General features: G+C 44.4%; 1 protein-coding gene across 1 annotated transcript; it reads left to right on the forward strand.

The window, feature by feature from the left end:
- Nucleotides 1-1,063: 1,063 nt before the first annotated feature.
- LOC143543805 (expansin-A7-like) lies at nt 1,064-2,532 on the forward strand. Its single transcript, XM_077036043.1, has 3 exons — nt 1,064-1,331; nt 1,429-1,738; nt 2,220-2,532. Exons 1-3 carry the CDS (start codon nt 1,136-1,138, stop codon nt 2,530-2,532), a joined length of 819 nt encoding a protein of 272 aa, XP_076892158.1. The 5' UTR covers nt 1,064-1,135.
- Nucleotides 2,533-17,233: the final 14,701 nt, after the last annotated feature.

Below are 17,233 nucleotides of genomic sequence, written 5' to 3' on the forward strand. Positions count from 1 at the left end.
AAGATAATTGTTATATGAACTCATATTTGTGTATTTGAATTGTTTGTATATTTGGATAATGTGTGTAATATTTGTAAATAATTAATTAGATATTGTCATTTATATTTATGATAGTATCTTCGAGTTGTGAGCAATCAGATCATGTCCCGGCATTTCCGCCTTAGGTTGGGGTGTGATAGAGGAGGAGTTTGATTGAACAGTGAGAAGGTTATGGTTGTACAATAGTATGAATGGGAGGATCAGGGCCATCTCATGAACTCCTACCACTACTTTGTACAAGTATTGATACTAATCATGTTCCATACTGGGCCAAGTATATACCCATCGGGTATGCATCGAGTAATTATACATTCGGTATCGATCTACCCGTTAGTTCATTAAAAATTACCTATTGAGATTCCCAAATACATTTTTTACTATATATTTTAAATTATATATATATTTATTTCACAAGGAGCATAGAAATGAATAAAAGTTAAAATTAAAAAAGAGAAAATGTTTACATGCATGATTCGGATAATAAGCATGTGGGAATCACATAATACTAACTTGACCCATGCCACAAAATTTTTTTTTTTTTTTTGAAACAAATCATAAATTACATAATATTCTAGATTTTTTCTGGTTACTACAAGTTTGTCCGTCATGTTTGGGTTCGTTTGCCATCCCTAGGTCTGACCAGCTTAACAGACAAACCTAATTGACTGTCGAACCGAATTTTTGTATTTGATATTACTTTCTTTTAAATTCTTGTTTTCTAACCTATTGTTTTATTCAAGACTGAATATAGCAAGGCAGTTGAATGAATAACTAGTCGGGTTATAAAAAGAATGTTATTTAAATATTAACATTAGCGAATTGTGGAAAAACTATATTGCCGCCCTAAAACCCATGCTTATAAGTTATAACAGAAAAACCTGCTCGCACGTTGTTACTAAATGCCAGTTAGTACAAACCCGTATTGCCTACATGTACAAGGCCTAAACATTTTTTTAATAAAAATAAATCAGTCAAAGTTGACTTAGAAATCACAACTCTTCGTGAGGGTCACAAACCCACTCTTCTCTAGCATTGTTTTAGGTCCTATAATATCTCTTTTTAACGTTTTTAAACTCAATGCAATAAGCTTCAAACAATGGCTTCAATTCATACTCTATGCCTCTTCGTTATCATCGCGATATTCGCCTCGTTCGGTTTGCATCTGGCCGAAGCCGCATATTCTGTCCCTCGGCCACATTCTGTCCCTCGGGCACCAACCGTATATCACCCGAGTACATGGACTCTTGCTCATGCCACATTTTACGGAGATGAGTCCGCATCTTCAACCATGGGTACCAATTTCCTTATAACATTTATTTTTCGTGTGTGACAAATAGTCATCAATTTTTATAAAATTATAATTTTGTGACGGTTTTCGGGTTATAACAGGAGGCGCGTGCGGGTATGGAAATGTGGTGACAAACGGGTACGGCACGAACACAGCCGCATTGAGCACAACAATCTTTAGCAACGGGTATGCTTGCGGGCAATGTTACCAAATACGATGTGTCCAATCTCCATGGTGCTTAACAGGCGTTGCCACCATCACCGCCACCAACCTCTGCCCCCCAAACTGGTCACAAGATTCAAACAATGGCGGATGGTGCAACCCGCCCCGAACCCATTTTGACATGGCAAAACCCGCATTTATGCAAATAGCACAGTGGAAAGCAGGCATCGTTCCAGTAATGTACCGCAGGTATTTTCTTAAACGAGCTCAAGTCTTAAACGAGCTTATTTTGGTTGTTAAATAAACCCGAGCTTAAGCTTTACTTATCGAGCTTGAGCTGGCTTACGAGCCTAAACGAGCATATTGTTTATAAAATTATAAATGTAAATAAATTAGATAATAAGTAATATAAACAAGCAGAACTCGAAAAACTACTCACTAGCCAAGCTTAAGCCTTACAAAAAGGAAACCTCGAAACAAGCCGACTTCGAGCTTGAATTCGGCTCGAAATGCATGTTTAATCTGATTTGAAAGAAAACTTTTATTATACAAAGAAAAATAAAAGGATCTAATTACAATAGGGAGGCAGGTAAGCGGGCAACAAGCTACGCCGCTACCCTCTTTTGAATAACAAAACCGATCGGTGTCGTTGAGTTTCTGTGCATGACTTGCTGAACTCTTGTCAGAAACGTAGCAGCATCTTATTGATCTAACATTTCATTTATTGTAGGGTACCCTGCGTGAAGAAAGGTGGCCTAAGATTTTCATTCCAGGGCAATGGCTACTGGCTACTAGTGTATGTGATGAACGTTGGTGGTGCTGGTGACATCAAAAGCATGTGGGTCAAAGGAACCAAGACGGCTTGGATAAGCATGAGCCATAACTGGGGAGCTTCGTATCAAGCTTTCACAACCCTTAAAGGTCAAGCTTTGTCGTTTAGGCTAACCTCATACACAACCAAACAGACCATAACGGCTTATAATGTCGCCCCAGCTAATTGGAACCTTGGGTTAACTTACGAAGCAAATTGTAACTTTCATTAATTAATCGAAAGAGAATGGTGATCGACACGATCTTCTTGCCACTTAAGTTTGTTGTATCGTTTACGTTATTGGCTTTCATTTGAGAATGAGAAAACCTTGTTTTGGTTCATTTTACCTTCTCTCTCTTTTGTTTGTATTCAAGTAAATGTAGTGTTTTGTTTTTCCTATGAACTAATTGAGGTAGTTCTTTGTGACGATAAGCACACAATCTAATGGTAGTTTAGTCACAAAAGGTGAAATATTTGAGCTGTCAAACTTAACAAAATACCCAAAAATATTTTTAGTTTTAGTTTATAAATACTTTTTGCCGTTTATCAGGGCCGTCTCCGAGGATTTAAATACCTCGGACGAGCCGGAAAAAAAAGGCCCATAGCCTTAACGAATAACGAAATATATAAGCTAATTTTTTTAAACGAGGTTTAATGCTATAACAATAACATAGAAAAATATATTATTAAAATCAATACCTTAATAATTAACGATTAACCAATGATTCGTGAAACTCTACTAAGTCCTAACATTGGAAAAAAAATAGCTTGGTCCTTGGTGGCTAGCTTGGTCAACCGTGGCGGAGCCTGGTGGTTAACAACAAACCAACGGTGATGGTTGGCTGGGTTGGTCGTGCATTTGCAAAGAAGGAAGGAACCAAAGAGAAATTTCAATCGACCGCTATTTTTTTTATTTTGCATCGGATTTTTATTTAATCTCTTAGTTTTTAGTTTTAGTTTGGGCCCAATAATTTAAACTTAATTAAATGGATTATGGATAAAAAATAATTTCGGGCCCAATAATTATAAGATGGTAAAGAGCAATTAATATTTTATAAGTTTTATATTTTTAAATGTATACTAAAAAATATAAATACAAAAAAATTTGGCGCCTAAAAATTACGTGCCCCGGCCGACGGTCCAACCGGCGCCACCCTCCAGCCGGCCTTGCTCGTTAAGTTATCGAGCCGAGCTTGCGGGGAGCTCATTTAGGCTCGTTGAGCCTTAACGAGCTTTGTGTATTTTTAAGTTTTACCTCTTTTAGACTTCTATGTATTAGTTTTACACTGCACAGTCGAGCTCTAGCCAAGCTAAGGCTCGTTTAAGGGTTTTACATATATAAAAATAACTAAAAGCGTATATAAATTAATTAATAAACAATAAACGGGCTGAGCCCAAGCTTCAAAAAACAACTTGCAAGCCGAGCTCGAGCTCTCATAAGTCAAAACGAGCCGAGCTCGAGCCTTGTCGAGCTCGGTCTTGGCTCGTTTACACCCCTATAACATGGAAACCTGGAATGTGAAATCTGAATTTTTGTATGTATTTTTGACAGAATTATAATTTGAAATTAAGATATATTACATGTCTTGCAGTACCAGGGTATATCCGAAAACGAAACTGTTAAAGAATGCTCTGCTTGTAGCAATCTTGACAAAGAAATATAGGCCACAGTTAATGGTAAATTATTTTTGTAAGCAGGGTCATCTGTAAAAATTTATATGCCTCGGTCGAGCCGAAATAAAAGGGCCCGTAGACCCTAACGAGTAACGAAATATAAGCAAAAAAAAAATAGGCCTTATGTAATTGGTTTTTTGTTTGGTTTAAACAATTAATTTTTAAATTGACTTACTTTGTTATGATTTTGGTTGTGTAAAAAACTTTTTGTATAAAAATAAGCTTAAAAATGTCTCAAGTGAGAATATTCGTTTCATGTAACATTCGTTAATTTATGTTTTTATTCGAATTTGAATTTGCATTTGCATTCGTTAAATAGACCCGATTTGTCATTTCAATGTATTCCTGTTTATCGTGCATCATTAATATTTCAATCTTGATGATTTACGTTTATCGATAGTTCATTTTCTATTCGTTTGTCCAATTCATGAAACTCCGGGATTTAATTTCTTAATCAAACGATCTTCAAACAATACGAGTATAATATAATAAAATATCCAAGTTTATAACTTATTATTACATTTTATTTCAAAGTGCAAGGTTCAAATTATAATTTTACTTTAATTTTCTTTCTTAAAACAACTTGATTTTACAAGGACCTTAAGTGTAAAATATTTAAAATAATATATAATATTCGTTTTTTACCCAGCCCAAACCCACCCCGTCACCCCCCTACCTCCATTTTCCGGCGACAGCCGGAATCCGGCGAGAAAAATCCGGCGAACATCAAAAACGCCTTAAAACATACGTTACAAATCAATTAAATCTCGTAAAACACTTAGACTATACCGGAGAAACATTAATTATCGTTCATTATACGTTATAACTATCAATAATACAACCGATATCCCGCCAAACGATTAAGGAAACCGATATCCTGTCAAACGATTAAGGATTCAAACTTTGTCATTATATTTAGATAGTATTTGCAATTATTGTTTTCCATATTTATTGTGATTCTTTTCTTGTAAAGTTGGTTTGTTATTGTATTTAATCCATTTGATTGTAAATGAAAAGTATTATCGGTTGATTATACCTTCCATATGGTATCAGCCAGGAGCACATAAACCCTACCCTACAGCCGCCACCTTCTTCCCAAACACCTCCTAACCAGCGCCATATTTCTGTTACCAGCATCATGACCACCACAAACTCCACTTCCTCCTCCACCATCGGTACCATCCCCCTAAACAACACCACCTCTCTCAAACTTACAGAAACCAACTATCTTAGTTGGAAAACTCATATTGAGGCTTTACTATATGGCCTTGATCTTTACAAATATATTGATACTCCGGAACAAGTTACCGACAAAGACGGGAAGACCACACCACATCCTGATCACTGTGCTTGGTTTCGCCAAGACCGTCTTTTGTTCGGCGCATTAGTCAGTAGTTTATCCCCGTCTCTAGTCCCGTTAATCACCAACGCCAAAACCTCCCTCGAGGCATGGAACATCCTTTCTAGCACCTACGCCTCCACCTCACGTTGTCACCTCAAACAATTGAATTACCGCCTAAAACAGTCCTCAAAAGGTCCTACCCAAACCATTACCAACTTCATGCAATCCGTTAAATCTATCGCAGATGAACATGCCATCCTCGGTAAACAATTGGATCCGGAGGATATTACTGATGCTGTTTTAAATGGTCTAGACCCTATTGCTTATAAATCTGTTATTGAGTCCGTGCATGCTCGGGACACCCCTATCACCTTTCATGAACTTCATGAGAAACTTATTAATCATGAGTTAACCCTAGCACAACAAAACCCTACAACCCAAACTCTACATCAACCCACCACCGCTTTTGCGGCCCACACTCGCACAACACATAAACCGTGGAACACCCGAAACACCTCCCAACATGCGGGTCTGTTACCTACCGTACCCCAAATAAACAGCCGACAAATACATCCTCACACACCAACAACCGTCCGTTTTTGGGTAAATGTCAATTCTGTTTCAACAAAGGGCACTCCCTCACTTCTTGCCATGCCTTTAAGAAAATGTATCCTCACATTGGGCTACCCTCCTTACCACGTGGACAACAAAACAATCACACCCAAGCAAATATGATGCATGTTCCAGGTACAAATACTAATGACAACTGCCCGTGGCTTTTTGATAGTGGTGCTTCTCACCATATTGCAAATGATTTAAATGCTCTATCGCTTCATGCTCCATACGATGCACCCAAGAACTCGTCATTGGCGATGGTTCGTCCCTTACCATTTCTCATGTTGGCTCTTTAACACTTCACTTTGATACCGTCTCTTTAACCCTTCATAATGTTCTATGCATCTCTTCCATATCTCGTAACATTATTTCTATATCCCGTTTATGTCTTGACAATAACATAATAATCCAATTTTTTTCTCTTAATTTTGTTATCAAGGATTGCCACTCCCACCTACCCCTCCTTCGGGGAACAGCTAAACTCGGAATCTATGAGCTTCGCCCAAAAGCACCGCCTTATGTTTTTCATGTTGAGAAAAATAAATCACTGTTGTGGCATCATCGTCTTGGACACCCACACGGACAAATGATAAGCATTTATCTTCTATTGTTTCGTCTATTTCTTCGTTTAACAAATCGTGTAATTCTTGTTGCATAAACAAGAGCCACAAGTTACCTTTTCATGTTTCTTCAATTACTTCTAATGAACCTTTGCAAATTTTATTTTCCGATGTATGGTCTTCTCCCGTAATTTCTTACAATGGTTACAAATATTATATCATCTTTTTTTATCACTACACAAAATACACATGGATTTACCCCATAAAGAAGAAATTCGACTCCCTTAATATATTTATTAGCTTTCAAAAACTTGTCGAGAATTATTTTCAATGTAAAATTAAACAATTATTTTCTAACAATGGAGGTGAATATATCAAATTGGCATCCCACCTTGCATCATTTGGCATTTCTCATCTCACCTCCCCTCCTCACACTCCCGAAAACAATGGCTATGCCGAACGCCGACACCGCCATATAGTTGAAACGGACCTTACTCTTCTATCTCATGCCAAAATGCCATTAAAATTTTGGCCATTTGTGTTTACCACCGCTACTTATTTAATAAACCGTCTACCTACCTTGACACTAAAAAATGATTCCCCTTATTTTTGTCTATTTCAAAAACTCCCAAACTATGAAAATCTTCGAAGTTTCGGATGCCTATCTTATCCTTGGCGTATGCATCACATAAACTATAACCAAAATCCTTACCTTGTGTTTTTGTAGGGTACTCATCTACTCAAAGTGCATATTATCTCCTAGAACCTCAAACCAACAAGGTTTACATCTCTCGTCACGTACACTTTGTTGAAAATAAATTTCTGTATGAAATTTTTTCTCAATCCACTACAAATCCTTCCCCTAACCTGGATGATTGGCTTCCCTTTACTGTTCATATCACTCCTTCCCCACCCTCTCAACACCCTTCCGAACCAATCCCACCTTCAACACTTAACATAGCTAGCCAATCTACAACTCCCAATCCCCTCACCACTCAAAATAATCTCATGACCCATCTCCCCAACACTCCCTCCACACAATCAACCCCCTCTACTTCCCAATTCCCACCCACCCTAACCGAAAACTCCACTTCTGTACCCACAATTCAGCCTAACTCAACTCCAAATATCTCCACAAATAACCAGATTTCTCCTCCACATACCCGTCTTACACGCAAACCCAACCCCAAATATCACAATGAAAACTTTATTCATTATAACACCACATCTTCTCATTCTAAAGAACCGACCACAATCATCCAAGCTCTCAAAAGTCCACTTTGGCGTAAATCCATGCAAGATGAGTTTGATGCTGAAGAAACACTAACCGGACCCCGGACAGATTACAGGTAACCTGGGGGCTAGATAGATGTTTCCCACGAGGGGTTAGACCCTTGGAAGATGGTTCTTCTGATAACCTGCAAAACAGACACCGTGAGCTCGTCACTGAGAAGGGGGGGTTCCTCCTTGTGACCACCCTCCGGTGTGAGAATCAGACTAGATTGCTCTTTAAATATAAAAGTATATTAAGAGGTTGCTAGAGCAGATATCAGGTATAATATGATGATAATGTGATAAGATATGATAGGATGAGATGGTCATACCATTTGTGGTATTTATAGCCGAAGGTAGGTTTCCAAGGAGGTATGGCCGGCTGCAACAGTGTTCCTGTTCCACCAACAGTGGCTTACGCACGTGCCCTGCTGGTAGTTGGTGGGTAGGCAGCGGCTGATAGTGACCAGGCCTGCTATGTACTATTCCTTTTCCACCAACTGGCGGCTACGCACGTGGTATGGCAGTAGTTGGTGAGTAGGCAGCGGCCAATAGTGACACAGTACAGGAGCATGCTGCTCGCCATACTGTTGTCAATAAGCTGTCGTATCTTTAGTCAGATCTTTTTCCCATACCTCGTCAGGTACAGTACAGAAGATCTTCCCGTATCGTACGGACTGGCTTATTTGGGCGGGAGTATTCCCCCTCCCGCCCTTGTGCGGGATTGTTCCCGGCTTCGCTCATTCCTTCAGGTGACACTGAGTGATTGAGAGCTAAGTGCCTTGTGCGTGTAGCCTTGCTGCGCGGGTGGCCTTCCCTGATGGCTTGTATCCGAGGCTGCGGGGACAGGCGGAGTCCTTCACTATCGGGAGGCATTTCCTGCGGGACCAGCTTGCGTACTGCGCGTAAGGACGTCACGTCTCTGAGCATGGTTGGTCCTGCGGATCCAGTTGGTTTCTGCGCAGACGTCCCTCTTTAAGGTGAGTCTTGCGGGTCCAACTGGGCTCTGCTGGGACCTACCTCTTCAAGTCCCCCCAGTCCAATGTTCTTCTCATGCGTGTTTAATAAAGTGAGGTGAACTTTTGGACTTAAGCAGAGGGTTTTGAAAAAGGGTTTTTCTAAGGTTTTCCATGGGGATTCTTCCCGCGGAAGTCCTTGTCACTTGCAGAAATGCCCGAGTTTCCTGCTTGGTCTTTGGGTATGATGCGGGTAGGCTGTAATCTCTTCGCACGTCAGGAGCGTTGAGTCCCACTTGTGTGGATTCTCCATGAGGTTTTGGTGGTTTTGAACATAGTGATCAATTATGTTAAGACCACCAATTCCATCCTGGAGCTTCGAACAACGTAGTTCTCGACGTTCCCGCTATGCGGGGATGTTATTTCCGTTTCCGCAAGCATTGCCCAGAAGATCCTTCTTGGTTTCAATTCCCAGCGGAGCGCTAGGTATGTGAAGGGTTTTGCCTTAACACTGTACCTGTGCTCGTCTTACGGTTATTTTACTTCCAAGGTATTCCTGGCGTCAATTCCCTGCGGGTGCTAGGTTTGTGAAGGGTTTTTCCTTTACACTGTACCCGCACCCGTCTTATAGTTACTTGGTTGCCGAGGTACTTGGCTTCAATTCCCTGCGGGTGCTAGGTATGTGAAGGGTTTTGCCTTTACACTATACCCGCATCCGTCTTACGGTTACTTGTTCGCCAAGGTTTTCTTGGCTTCAATTCCCTGCGGGTGCTAGGTATGTGAAGGGTTTTGCCTTTACACTGTACCCGCATCCGTCTTACGGTTACTTGTTCGCCAAGGTAAGGGGGGTATTTTCCCGCCTACTTTATGATCTTTTTGAATTTTGAATTTTGAAATTCGAAAGGTTGGTGAGGATAAGAACAGTCCAAACATCTGAAACGTCGTGCGACGGTTTCTTCTGACTGTGTCAGATCGTGCAGGAAGTTATGGTGACGTGACAGTACATGGTCATTCCAGACGCTTTTTCAGGCGCGTGGGCGCGATTTTTCGGGCGCGTGGCCGCGAAATTAATGGTACGCGTCCTGTCAACAGCTGTTGCCAGCCTGCTATTTGCCACGTGTCATAGTTTCATTGCACCTTCGATTTCTCTCTCCTTCGCATTAAATTCACCGCATTAATTGCGATCACTATATAAAGGGGAAGAGGGTCATTTGTAATTCACATCTTCACTTCTCTTTCATCTCTAAGGCGATTTCTGGTGAATACTCTTATTCAGTTGAGCATTCCTCCGTAATCGTTTCTTCTTCCTCTGCAATATGTCTTCACATGATACTGAAGCTGTAGTCGATGATAAGAGTACTGCTGGTGAGTGCCAGTGTGCTCTGCCCGGCGATCAGTACCGGTATGTTGTTAGGAAGTTCATGCTCGATCCTCTCGAGCCTGAGTTTCCTGAACCCCATCAGACCGTGTACGATGCCCCCAGTAGCAAGATCGGGGTATATGCTGCATTCTTTGTTTATGGGAACCTTAGGTTCCCATTGACAAAGTTTGTTTACCGTGTCCTCGAAAGGCACGGTGTTCATCTGACCGAGCTGCACCCAATGGCGATCGCGAAGATTCGCCACTTCGAGTGGGTGTGCCGGATTTTGGGTGTTGAGCCCTATGTGGACCGCCTGATGACCTTCTATACTTGGAGGTGCATCCAGGGGTGGTACACCCTGACAACCCGGATCAAGGGTTTGAAGATTTGCGCGACCGAGCGCAGTCTCCGATCGTGGAAGCGGGAGTTCTTCTACATTTCTGCCCGCGCCGTCCCCATTGCCATGAAGTTTAAAAATGGCCAAGCCATTCCGAGCCACCACGCCACCAACTACCAGGAGGCGGAATGGTTTGCGAAGATATCCCGGGTCCAATCTCCGGTTTACCGGTTTGCGGAGTCCGGGATGGTGATGCTGGGGATGAGCCGGGTATGGAAGGAGGCGTCTCAGGTTCCCATCCTTCTCGAATACGGTTTGAACTCTACTCCTTATGGTATGTCTTGTCTTTCTTTCTGATATGAGTTTGTCTTCTAACTGTTTCTTTTCTTTCAGAGGGGAACAATTTGGAGTCGCTCCTGTACCCGCGGGAAGCTGACGATCCCGTGCGGGTGGGTACTCGTGCTCTTGACGAGAACGAGTTGCCCATCCTGGAGCAAACAGCGGATCGGTTTGTGGAGGTCTATCCGCTGGGCCACGAGATCCTGAGCCACCGCCGGCCAGGTAAGGCGTTATTCTCTCCTACACCCCTCAGTGCTGTACCCGCTGCTGGAATTCCTGACATCCTGTCTTCTTCTGAGGAATCCGCAGATGGTCCTCCGTTAGTGCGGAAGAAGAGGGCTGCTGGCGGGAAAGGGAAGGAGAAGGCGGCCTCCACAGCCGATCCAGTGCTCCTATCTGACACTGAGTCAGATAGTGAAGAGTTGGCGGGGAACCCCGGTGGTGGAAAGACCACTGTTCCGGAGGCTACGACTGTTACCTCCGGAGAACCAACGACGACGACGGTGACCGGCATCAAGAGACCGGCTCCATCGGGTTCGTCCCCGCCCGTCCGTACGTTCAAGCTCAAGAAAACCCGTAAGTACAATTCTTAGCTTTTATCTTCGTAGTTTAATCCTCAAGTCTTTTAACACTTTTCTTCTTTACGCAGGCGTGGATGTTGGCGCATTCCAGGGTGAGGGGCCGAGTACTACCTCTCCGCCAATGACGGTGGGCTTGGTCAGCCTACCTGAGGCGTCGACCCAGGCGCCTGCGCCTGCTACCGCTGGTTCAGTTGCTCATTCTGAGCCGACTGTTCCAGCCGAGATGACGTCACCGCCGGCTGTGAGTGCGATTTTTACAGCATCTTTCACCGAGCCGGCGGTTACGATTGCTGCGGATTCTGCGGCAGCGACTGCGGCGGCTGCCACCATGCCCCCGCCACCGGCACCGACGGCCGGCCCATCAGGTACGCATGGGAGTACTCGCCAATCTTTGCCACCTTCCCATCTGCCTGACCTTTTGGATGGGTTTCCTTTGGGTTCAGGTGATGGGTTCGGCGGCTATCGGCCTGTTATAGACCCTACAGGTGCGTAGGGTTCCTTTGGCCCTTTTTCACTTTTATTTTTTATCATCTTTTCCTAACTGTTTTTTTGTTTTTTGCAGTGTCGGATTCCAATGAAGTGTATGTTCCGCGATGGAACATACGCCGAGGAACAACCCTTCGTACCCCTGTGGAGTGCGTGGAATGGGCTCGCCACGCTGCTCCCCATAGTGCGTTGGGGGAAGCCATGGCTAGCTACCAGGAGGGTAGGCTAACCAATGAGCTTTGGGTTCTCCAGGCCCGGATGCAGCCGCGCGTCGAGCTGCTTTGTCGTGAAAACGACAAGTTAAAAGCAGCTCGCGCCAAGGAAGTATCTCAAGCGCGGGCTCTTCGGGAGGAGAACCAAAAGTTGGCCGCAGCTGCTGCGGAGAAGGAGAAGGCCTTCAAGGCCCTCGAGGTTGAGGTTCAAGCGCGACTCGAGGCCCGCTCTAAGGCTGCCCAAGCTGTTAACGAACAGCTTCGGCTGGCTAAGGAGACTGCGAGGAACGCAACCGAGAGGGCCACCAAGGCTGAAGCCGTTGCTGAGCCTTTACGCGTGGAGAACGAGGAGCTCAAGGCCCAATTGGAGGCTCTCCAACGTGCTCATGATGCCTTGGCGATGGAGGATGCCAAGAAACTTCAAGAGATCCTGGACCAGAGGGGCGTGCTTGATCACACCGAGCGGAAGCTTAAGGGCATCGAAGAGGCTGCCGCAAAGGAAGTGCTACTTGCCAACCTTAACAAAAGCGAAGCCGAACGCGCCTGTACCCAAGCTCAAGCCGCCCTCAAAGAAGCTCTGGTTGCCAAGGAATGGCTTCTTCGAGAAGCGTTGTCTCAGGTATGTCTATCTTCATGTCTTCACGCTTTTCTTTGTAAATAGGGTGCTGACTTGTATATTTTCTTATGTAGGTTGTGCATCGGGTCTTCTCAGAGACATCCTACGACGATGCTATGAGCGCAGCCCTCAACGCTTCTCACGAGGATGGGGAACGGGTCGGCTTCCTGCTTGGTCTAGGGTTTGTTGAGAAAGGCATCCCGCCATCCAACTTCCCTTTGTACAATGTTGATACTGAAGCCATATATGACCAAGCAGTAAATCAATACGCCGCCTTCCCGCATCCAGTGGTGGAGAAGGTGAACCAAGTAGCTGCTGCTGATGATGGGTTAGCTATCCTTAAAGCCTTCCTCGAACCGCCCCGCTCTTCTGATGGAGCGGGTCCAAGTGGAAGCGGCCCTGAAGCTTGATCCTAAAGATCCCTTCCCATTGCTAGGATAGTCTTGTACAGATGTATTTATTTTCTTTTCGTAGGCGGGTAGTTACCCGGCCATTCTTGTAATAATTCGTTTGTGAAATATTAATCTTTTTGCGTATAAGATTGTTATTTCCTTCTTTGGGTTTCTTGCTTTATAAACTTATGACTTGCATACTTAGTTTAAATTAGCAATTTTCCAAGTGTGGAATAAGTTAACCTGTTGAACGTGGTTGATAATGGGTTAAAGTTTTGCTTCCTCTTTCGTGATTGTGCGGGTAGAACCGTCACTTGCACTTAGTAGGATGGCTAAACTTAAACCTTCATCTGACCTGCGTGTAGGTTTTCCTCATCTTTTGAGGATAAGTTAACCTTTGAACGTGGTTGATAATAGGTGTGAAGTTTTGCTTCCTCTTTCGTGATTGTGCGGGTAGTACCGTCACTTGCACTTAGTAGGATGGCAAAACTTTACCCTTATCTGACCTGCGTGTAGGTTTTCCTCATCCTTTTAAGAATTTTGTTTTGAACCGTTCGACGCGCGGTTGTCAATAGGTTAGTGTTCAGTTTCCTTTCATGATTCGTGCGGATAGACCGGCACTTTTATTTTTGGGTGCTGAACTTCTTCAACTGACCTGCGTGAAGGTTTTGTCCTGTTATTGGGTTTGTGCGGGTAGGACCGCCTTCCCACGCAACGACTTCACGTAATTATGCGGTGAAAGCCGGCATATTAGTGTTCAGAAAAGTAAAATCATCAGCTTCGATGTTCTAAAATCATTTCCATTAGAAGTGGCTCTTGGCCTTTTCTTTACAAATTGGAATTGATTTACATGCAAATTGTGTAAATAAGCTCCCTTCCATGTTGGGATGGGAGTGCCATCGAGCCGATACGCACCTGGTTCGGGATCTCGTTGTTTACGCAGCATGTAGTCTCGACATTGAAGCTGGAACTTTTATTCGTGTTTTCCCCAGCTGAGGTTCTACACGCACCCGCCTGCTCAGCCTTTATTGCACCACGAGGTGCGCGAGCGTCCCATCTCTGACAAATGCTTCGACCATGTCTTTTACGTCTATGCATTCTTCAGTGTTGTGGCCTTTTGTCTTGTGAAAGTCACAGTATTTGCTCCGATCAGCATCATGACGATGTCGGATTATTGGAGGCTTTGGCCACGGGAGCTCTTCAGTAGCGAATATCTCAGTGACGCTCTTGGTGAGTGGCGTCCATCTGGAGTTCCGGTGCGGATGTACATTATCCCTTCCGCCCAATCGATGTTGCAAGCCGGATGAGGTGTCAAAGTTTACCCTTGACTGCCAAATGCCTAGCTTCCGCTTTTTATTTAATCGGGCGGTGAGGACGTTGTCTTCTCTCGTCTTCTGAGTGTAGAGTTTTGTGCTCTGGGGGAGATCTCTACCCAGTTGCTTCTCCGTTTCCGCATAGCGTTTTGCTGCTGTCATGATGGCATCCCATGTGGATGGCATGCCATCTTTACCCGTTAGGGTGCGGATGAGCTCTGGGTCATGCGCGCCCTGGATGAAGGCAGCGCGAACAAGATCTTCGCTGATATTGCCCAAACTTAGCTTCTTTGAGTTGAAGCGAGTGATGAAGTTTGGCAGAGATTCATCTTCTTCTCGTATGCATTTGAGGATTGTCCATTGCTCCTCGGTATACTTCCGTTGCTGGCTGAAGTGTTGGCTAAACTTCTGCTGGAAGTCTGCCCAGTCGTAGATGTGGTTGACCGGTAGACGATCAAACCAAGCTCTAGCAGCCCCAACAAGCGTCATTTGGAACATGTAGCACCACGTGGGTTCCGTCCAATTGCTGACGGTTGCCCCCGCTATGAACCTGTTCAAATGATCGTCTGGATCAGATATACCGTCATATGTGCCTATGTTAGGCATTTGTTTGGCACTCTTTGGGGCGATTGCTTCCGCAATGTCCCTTGCAAACTTGGACGTTCCTGCAATTGCAATGTTTGGTCTGAACGTTTTGGAGAAGTCTCATGGACTTCCACCTGTGCGTTTTGGTTTGAAGGCTTGTCCAAAATGCCTTTTCGGTTGGGATTCCATTTCCTTACGCTTCCCTTTTGCCCTATGGCGAGGGTTCGCGTCGGAGTCGGATTCCTCCGAGTCATCCTCCCAGTATTCGAATTCGTCGGCCTGTTGTACGGAACGCAAGCGTTCGTTCAACTCGGCCTGGAATTCCTTTTGTCGTGCCTCCGCCCATGCCTTGACTTCATCGAGAGTTTGGCTGGGGAGTCTTCGTTTCTCAACCTGGGTATCAGTGGATCCCAGTAGGCGATCATTTACTGCACTTGCCCCAGCATGAGTAACTGGGGTAGTGTTCGTAAAATTTACTTCACTTGCCCCGGCTTGGGTAACCGGGGTAGTGTTTGTAAAAACTGTGTTACCGGTATTCCCCCCAGTAGCTGGGGTTGTGGTTACCGGAATTTCTCTAACCATCTTTGTAGAAGTTTGAAAAAACTGGAGAAAAATGAAGTTCTAGCTTTATGCACGGATGGCGCCAATGAAGAAACACTAACCGGACCCCGGACAGATTACAGGTAACCTGGGGCTAGATAGATGTTTCCCACGAGGGGTTAGACCCTTGGAAGATGGTTCTTCTGATAACCTGCAAAACAGACACCGTGAGCTCGTCACTGAGAAGGGGGGGGTTCCTCCTTGTGACCACCCTCCGGTGTGAGAATCAGACTAGATTGCTCTTTAAATATAAAAGTATATTAAGAGGTTGCTAGAGCAGATATCAGGTATAATATGATGATAATGTGATAAGATATGATAGGATGAGATGGTCATACCATTTGTGGTATTTATAGCCGAAGGTAGGTTTCCAAGGAGGTATGGCCGGCTGCAACAGTGTTCCTGTTCCACCAACAGTGGCTTACGCACGTGCCCTGCTGGTAGTTGGTGGGTAGGCAGCGGCTGATAGTGACCAGGCCTGCTGTGTACTATTCCTTTTCCACCAACTGGCGGCTACGCATGTGGTATGGCAGTAGTTGGTGAGTAGGCAGCGGCCAATAGTGACACAGTACAGGAGCATACTGCTCGCCATACTGTTGTCAATAAGCTGTCGTATCTTTAGTCAGATCTTTTTCCCATACCTCGTCAGGTACAGTACAGAAGATCTTCCCGTATCGTACGGACTGGCTTATTTGGGCGGGAGTATTCCCCCTCCCGCCCTTGTGCGGGATTGTTCCCGGCTTCGCTCATTCCTTCAGGAGACACTGAGTGATTGAGAGCTAAGTGCCTTGTGCGTGTAGCCTTGCTGCGCGGGTGGCCTTCCCTGATGGCTTGTATCCGAGGCTGCGGGGACAGGCGGAGTCCTTCACTATCGGGAGGCATTTCCTGCGGGACCAGCTTGCGTACTGCGCGTAAGGACGTCACGTCTCTGAGCATGGTTGGTCCTGCGGATCCAGTTGGTTTCTGCGCAGACGTCCCTCTTTAAGGTGAGTCTTGCGGGTCCAACTGGGCTCTGCTGGGACCTACCTCTTCAGATGCCCTTCAACAAAACGACACTTGGTCTCTTGTCCCACCCGAACTAGCTCCCAACCTTGTTGGTTGCAAATGGGTTTTTCGAACTAAATTCAAACCCGATGGAACCGTTGACCGCTTAAAAGCTCGTCTAGTAGCCAAAGGTTTCCATCAACGCCCGGGTTTGGATTATGTTGAGACGTTTAGTCCTGTCATTAAACCTGCCACTCTTCGCCTTGTTCTTTCCCTTGCTACCTCCCAAAATTGGTGTCTTCGTCAACTCGACATTAATAATGCTTTCCTACAAGGAACTTTAACCAAGGACGTTTTTATGTCTCAACCACCCGGTTTCGCGGATCCTTCTCTCCCGAATCATGTTTGCAAACTCAATAAGGCTATTAACGGCCTTCGGCAAGCATCACGGGCTTGGTATGATGAATTAAAATCATATCTCTTATCAGTTGGTTTCAAACCAACAGTTTCTGACACATCTCTTTTTGTCAATCATGTAACCAAATCCCCTATATACCTTCTTGTCTATGTTGATGACATAATTCTGACGGGCCCCAATTCAGACCTTATAAACTGTTTTATCAATTCCTTTGCCACTCGTTTCTCACTCAAATATCTCGGGTCTCTTTCTTATTTCTTAGGTGTCGAAGTTATTCCCCATACTAATGGT

This window comes from Bidens hawaiensis, unplaced genomic scaffold (assembly GCF_021521415.1).
Source record: "Bidens hawaiensis isolate Kalapana, Puna unplaced genomic scaffold, B.hawaiensis_p1.1 tig00013302_1, whole genome shotgun sequence".
NCBI lineage: Eukaryota > Viridiplantae > Streptophyta > Magnoliopsida > Asterales > Asteraceae > Bidens > Bidens hawaiensis.

Bases quoted from the DNA above. Each gene is read 5' to 3' on its own strand.
- LOC143543805 (XM_077036043.1), top strand. From the start codon at position 1,136: ATGGCTTCAATTCATACTCTATGCCTCTTCGTTATCATCGCGATATTC. The intron at 1,332-1,428 runs GTACCAATTTCC...GGGTTATAACAG, and splicing joins GTCCGCATCTTCAACCATGG to GAGGCGCGTGCGGGTATGGA. The intron at 1,739-2,219 runs GTATTTTCTTAA...CATTTATTGTAG, and splicing joins GTTCCAGTAATGTACCGCAG to GGTACCCTGCGTGAAGAAAG.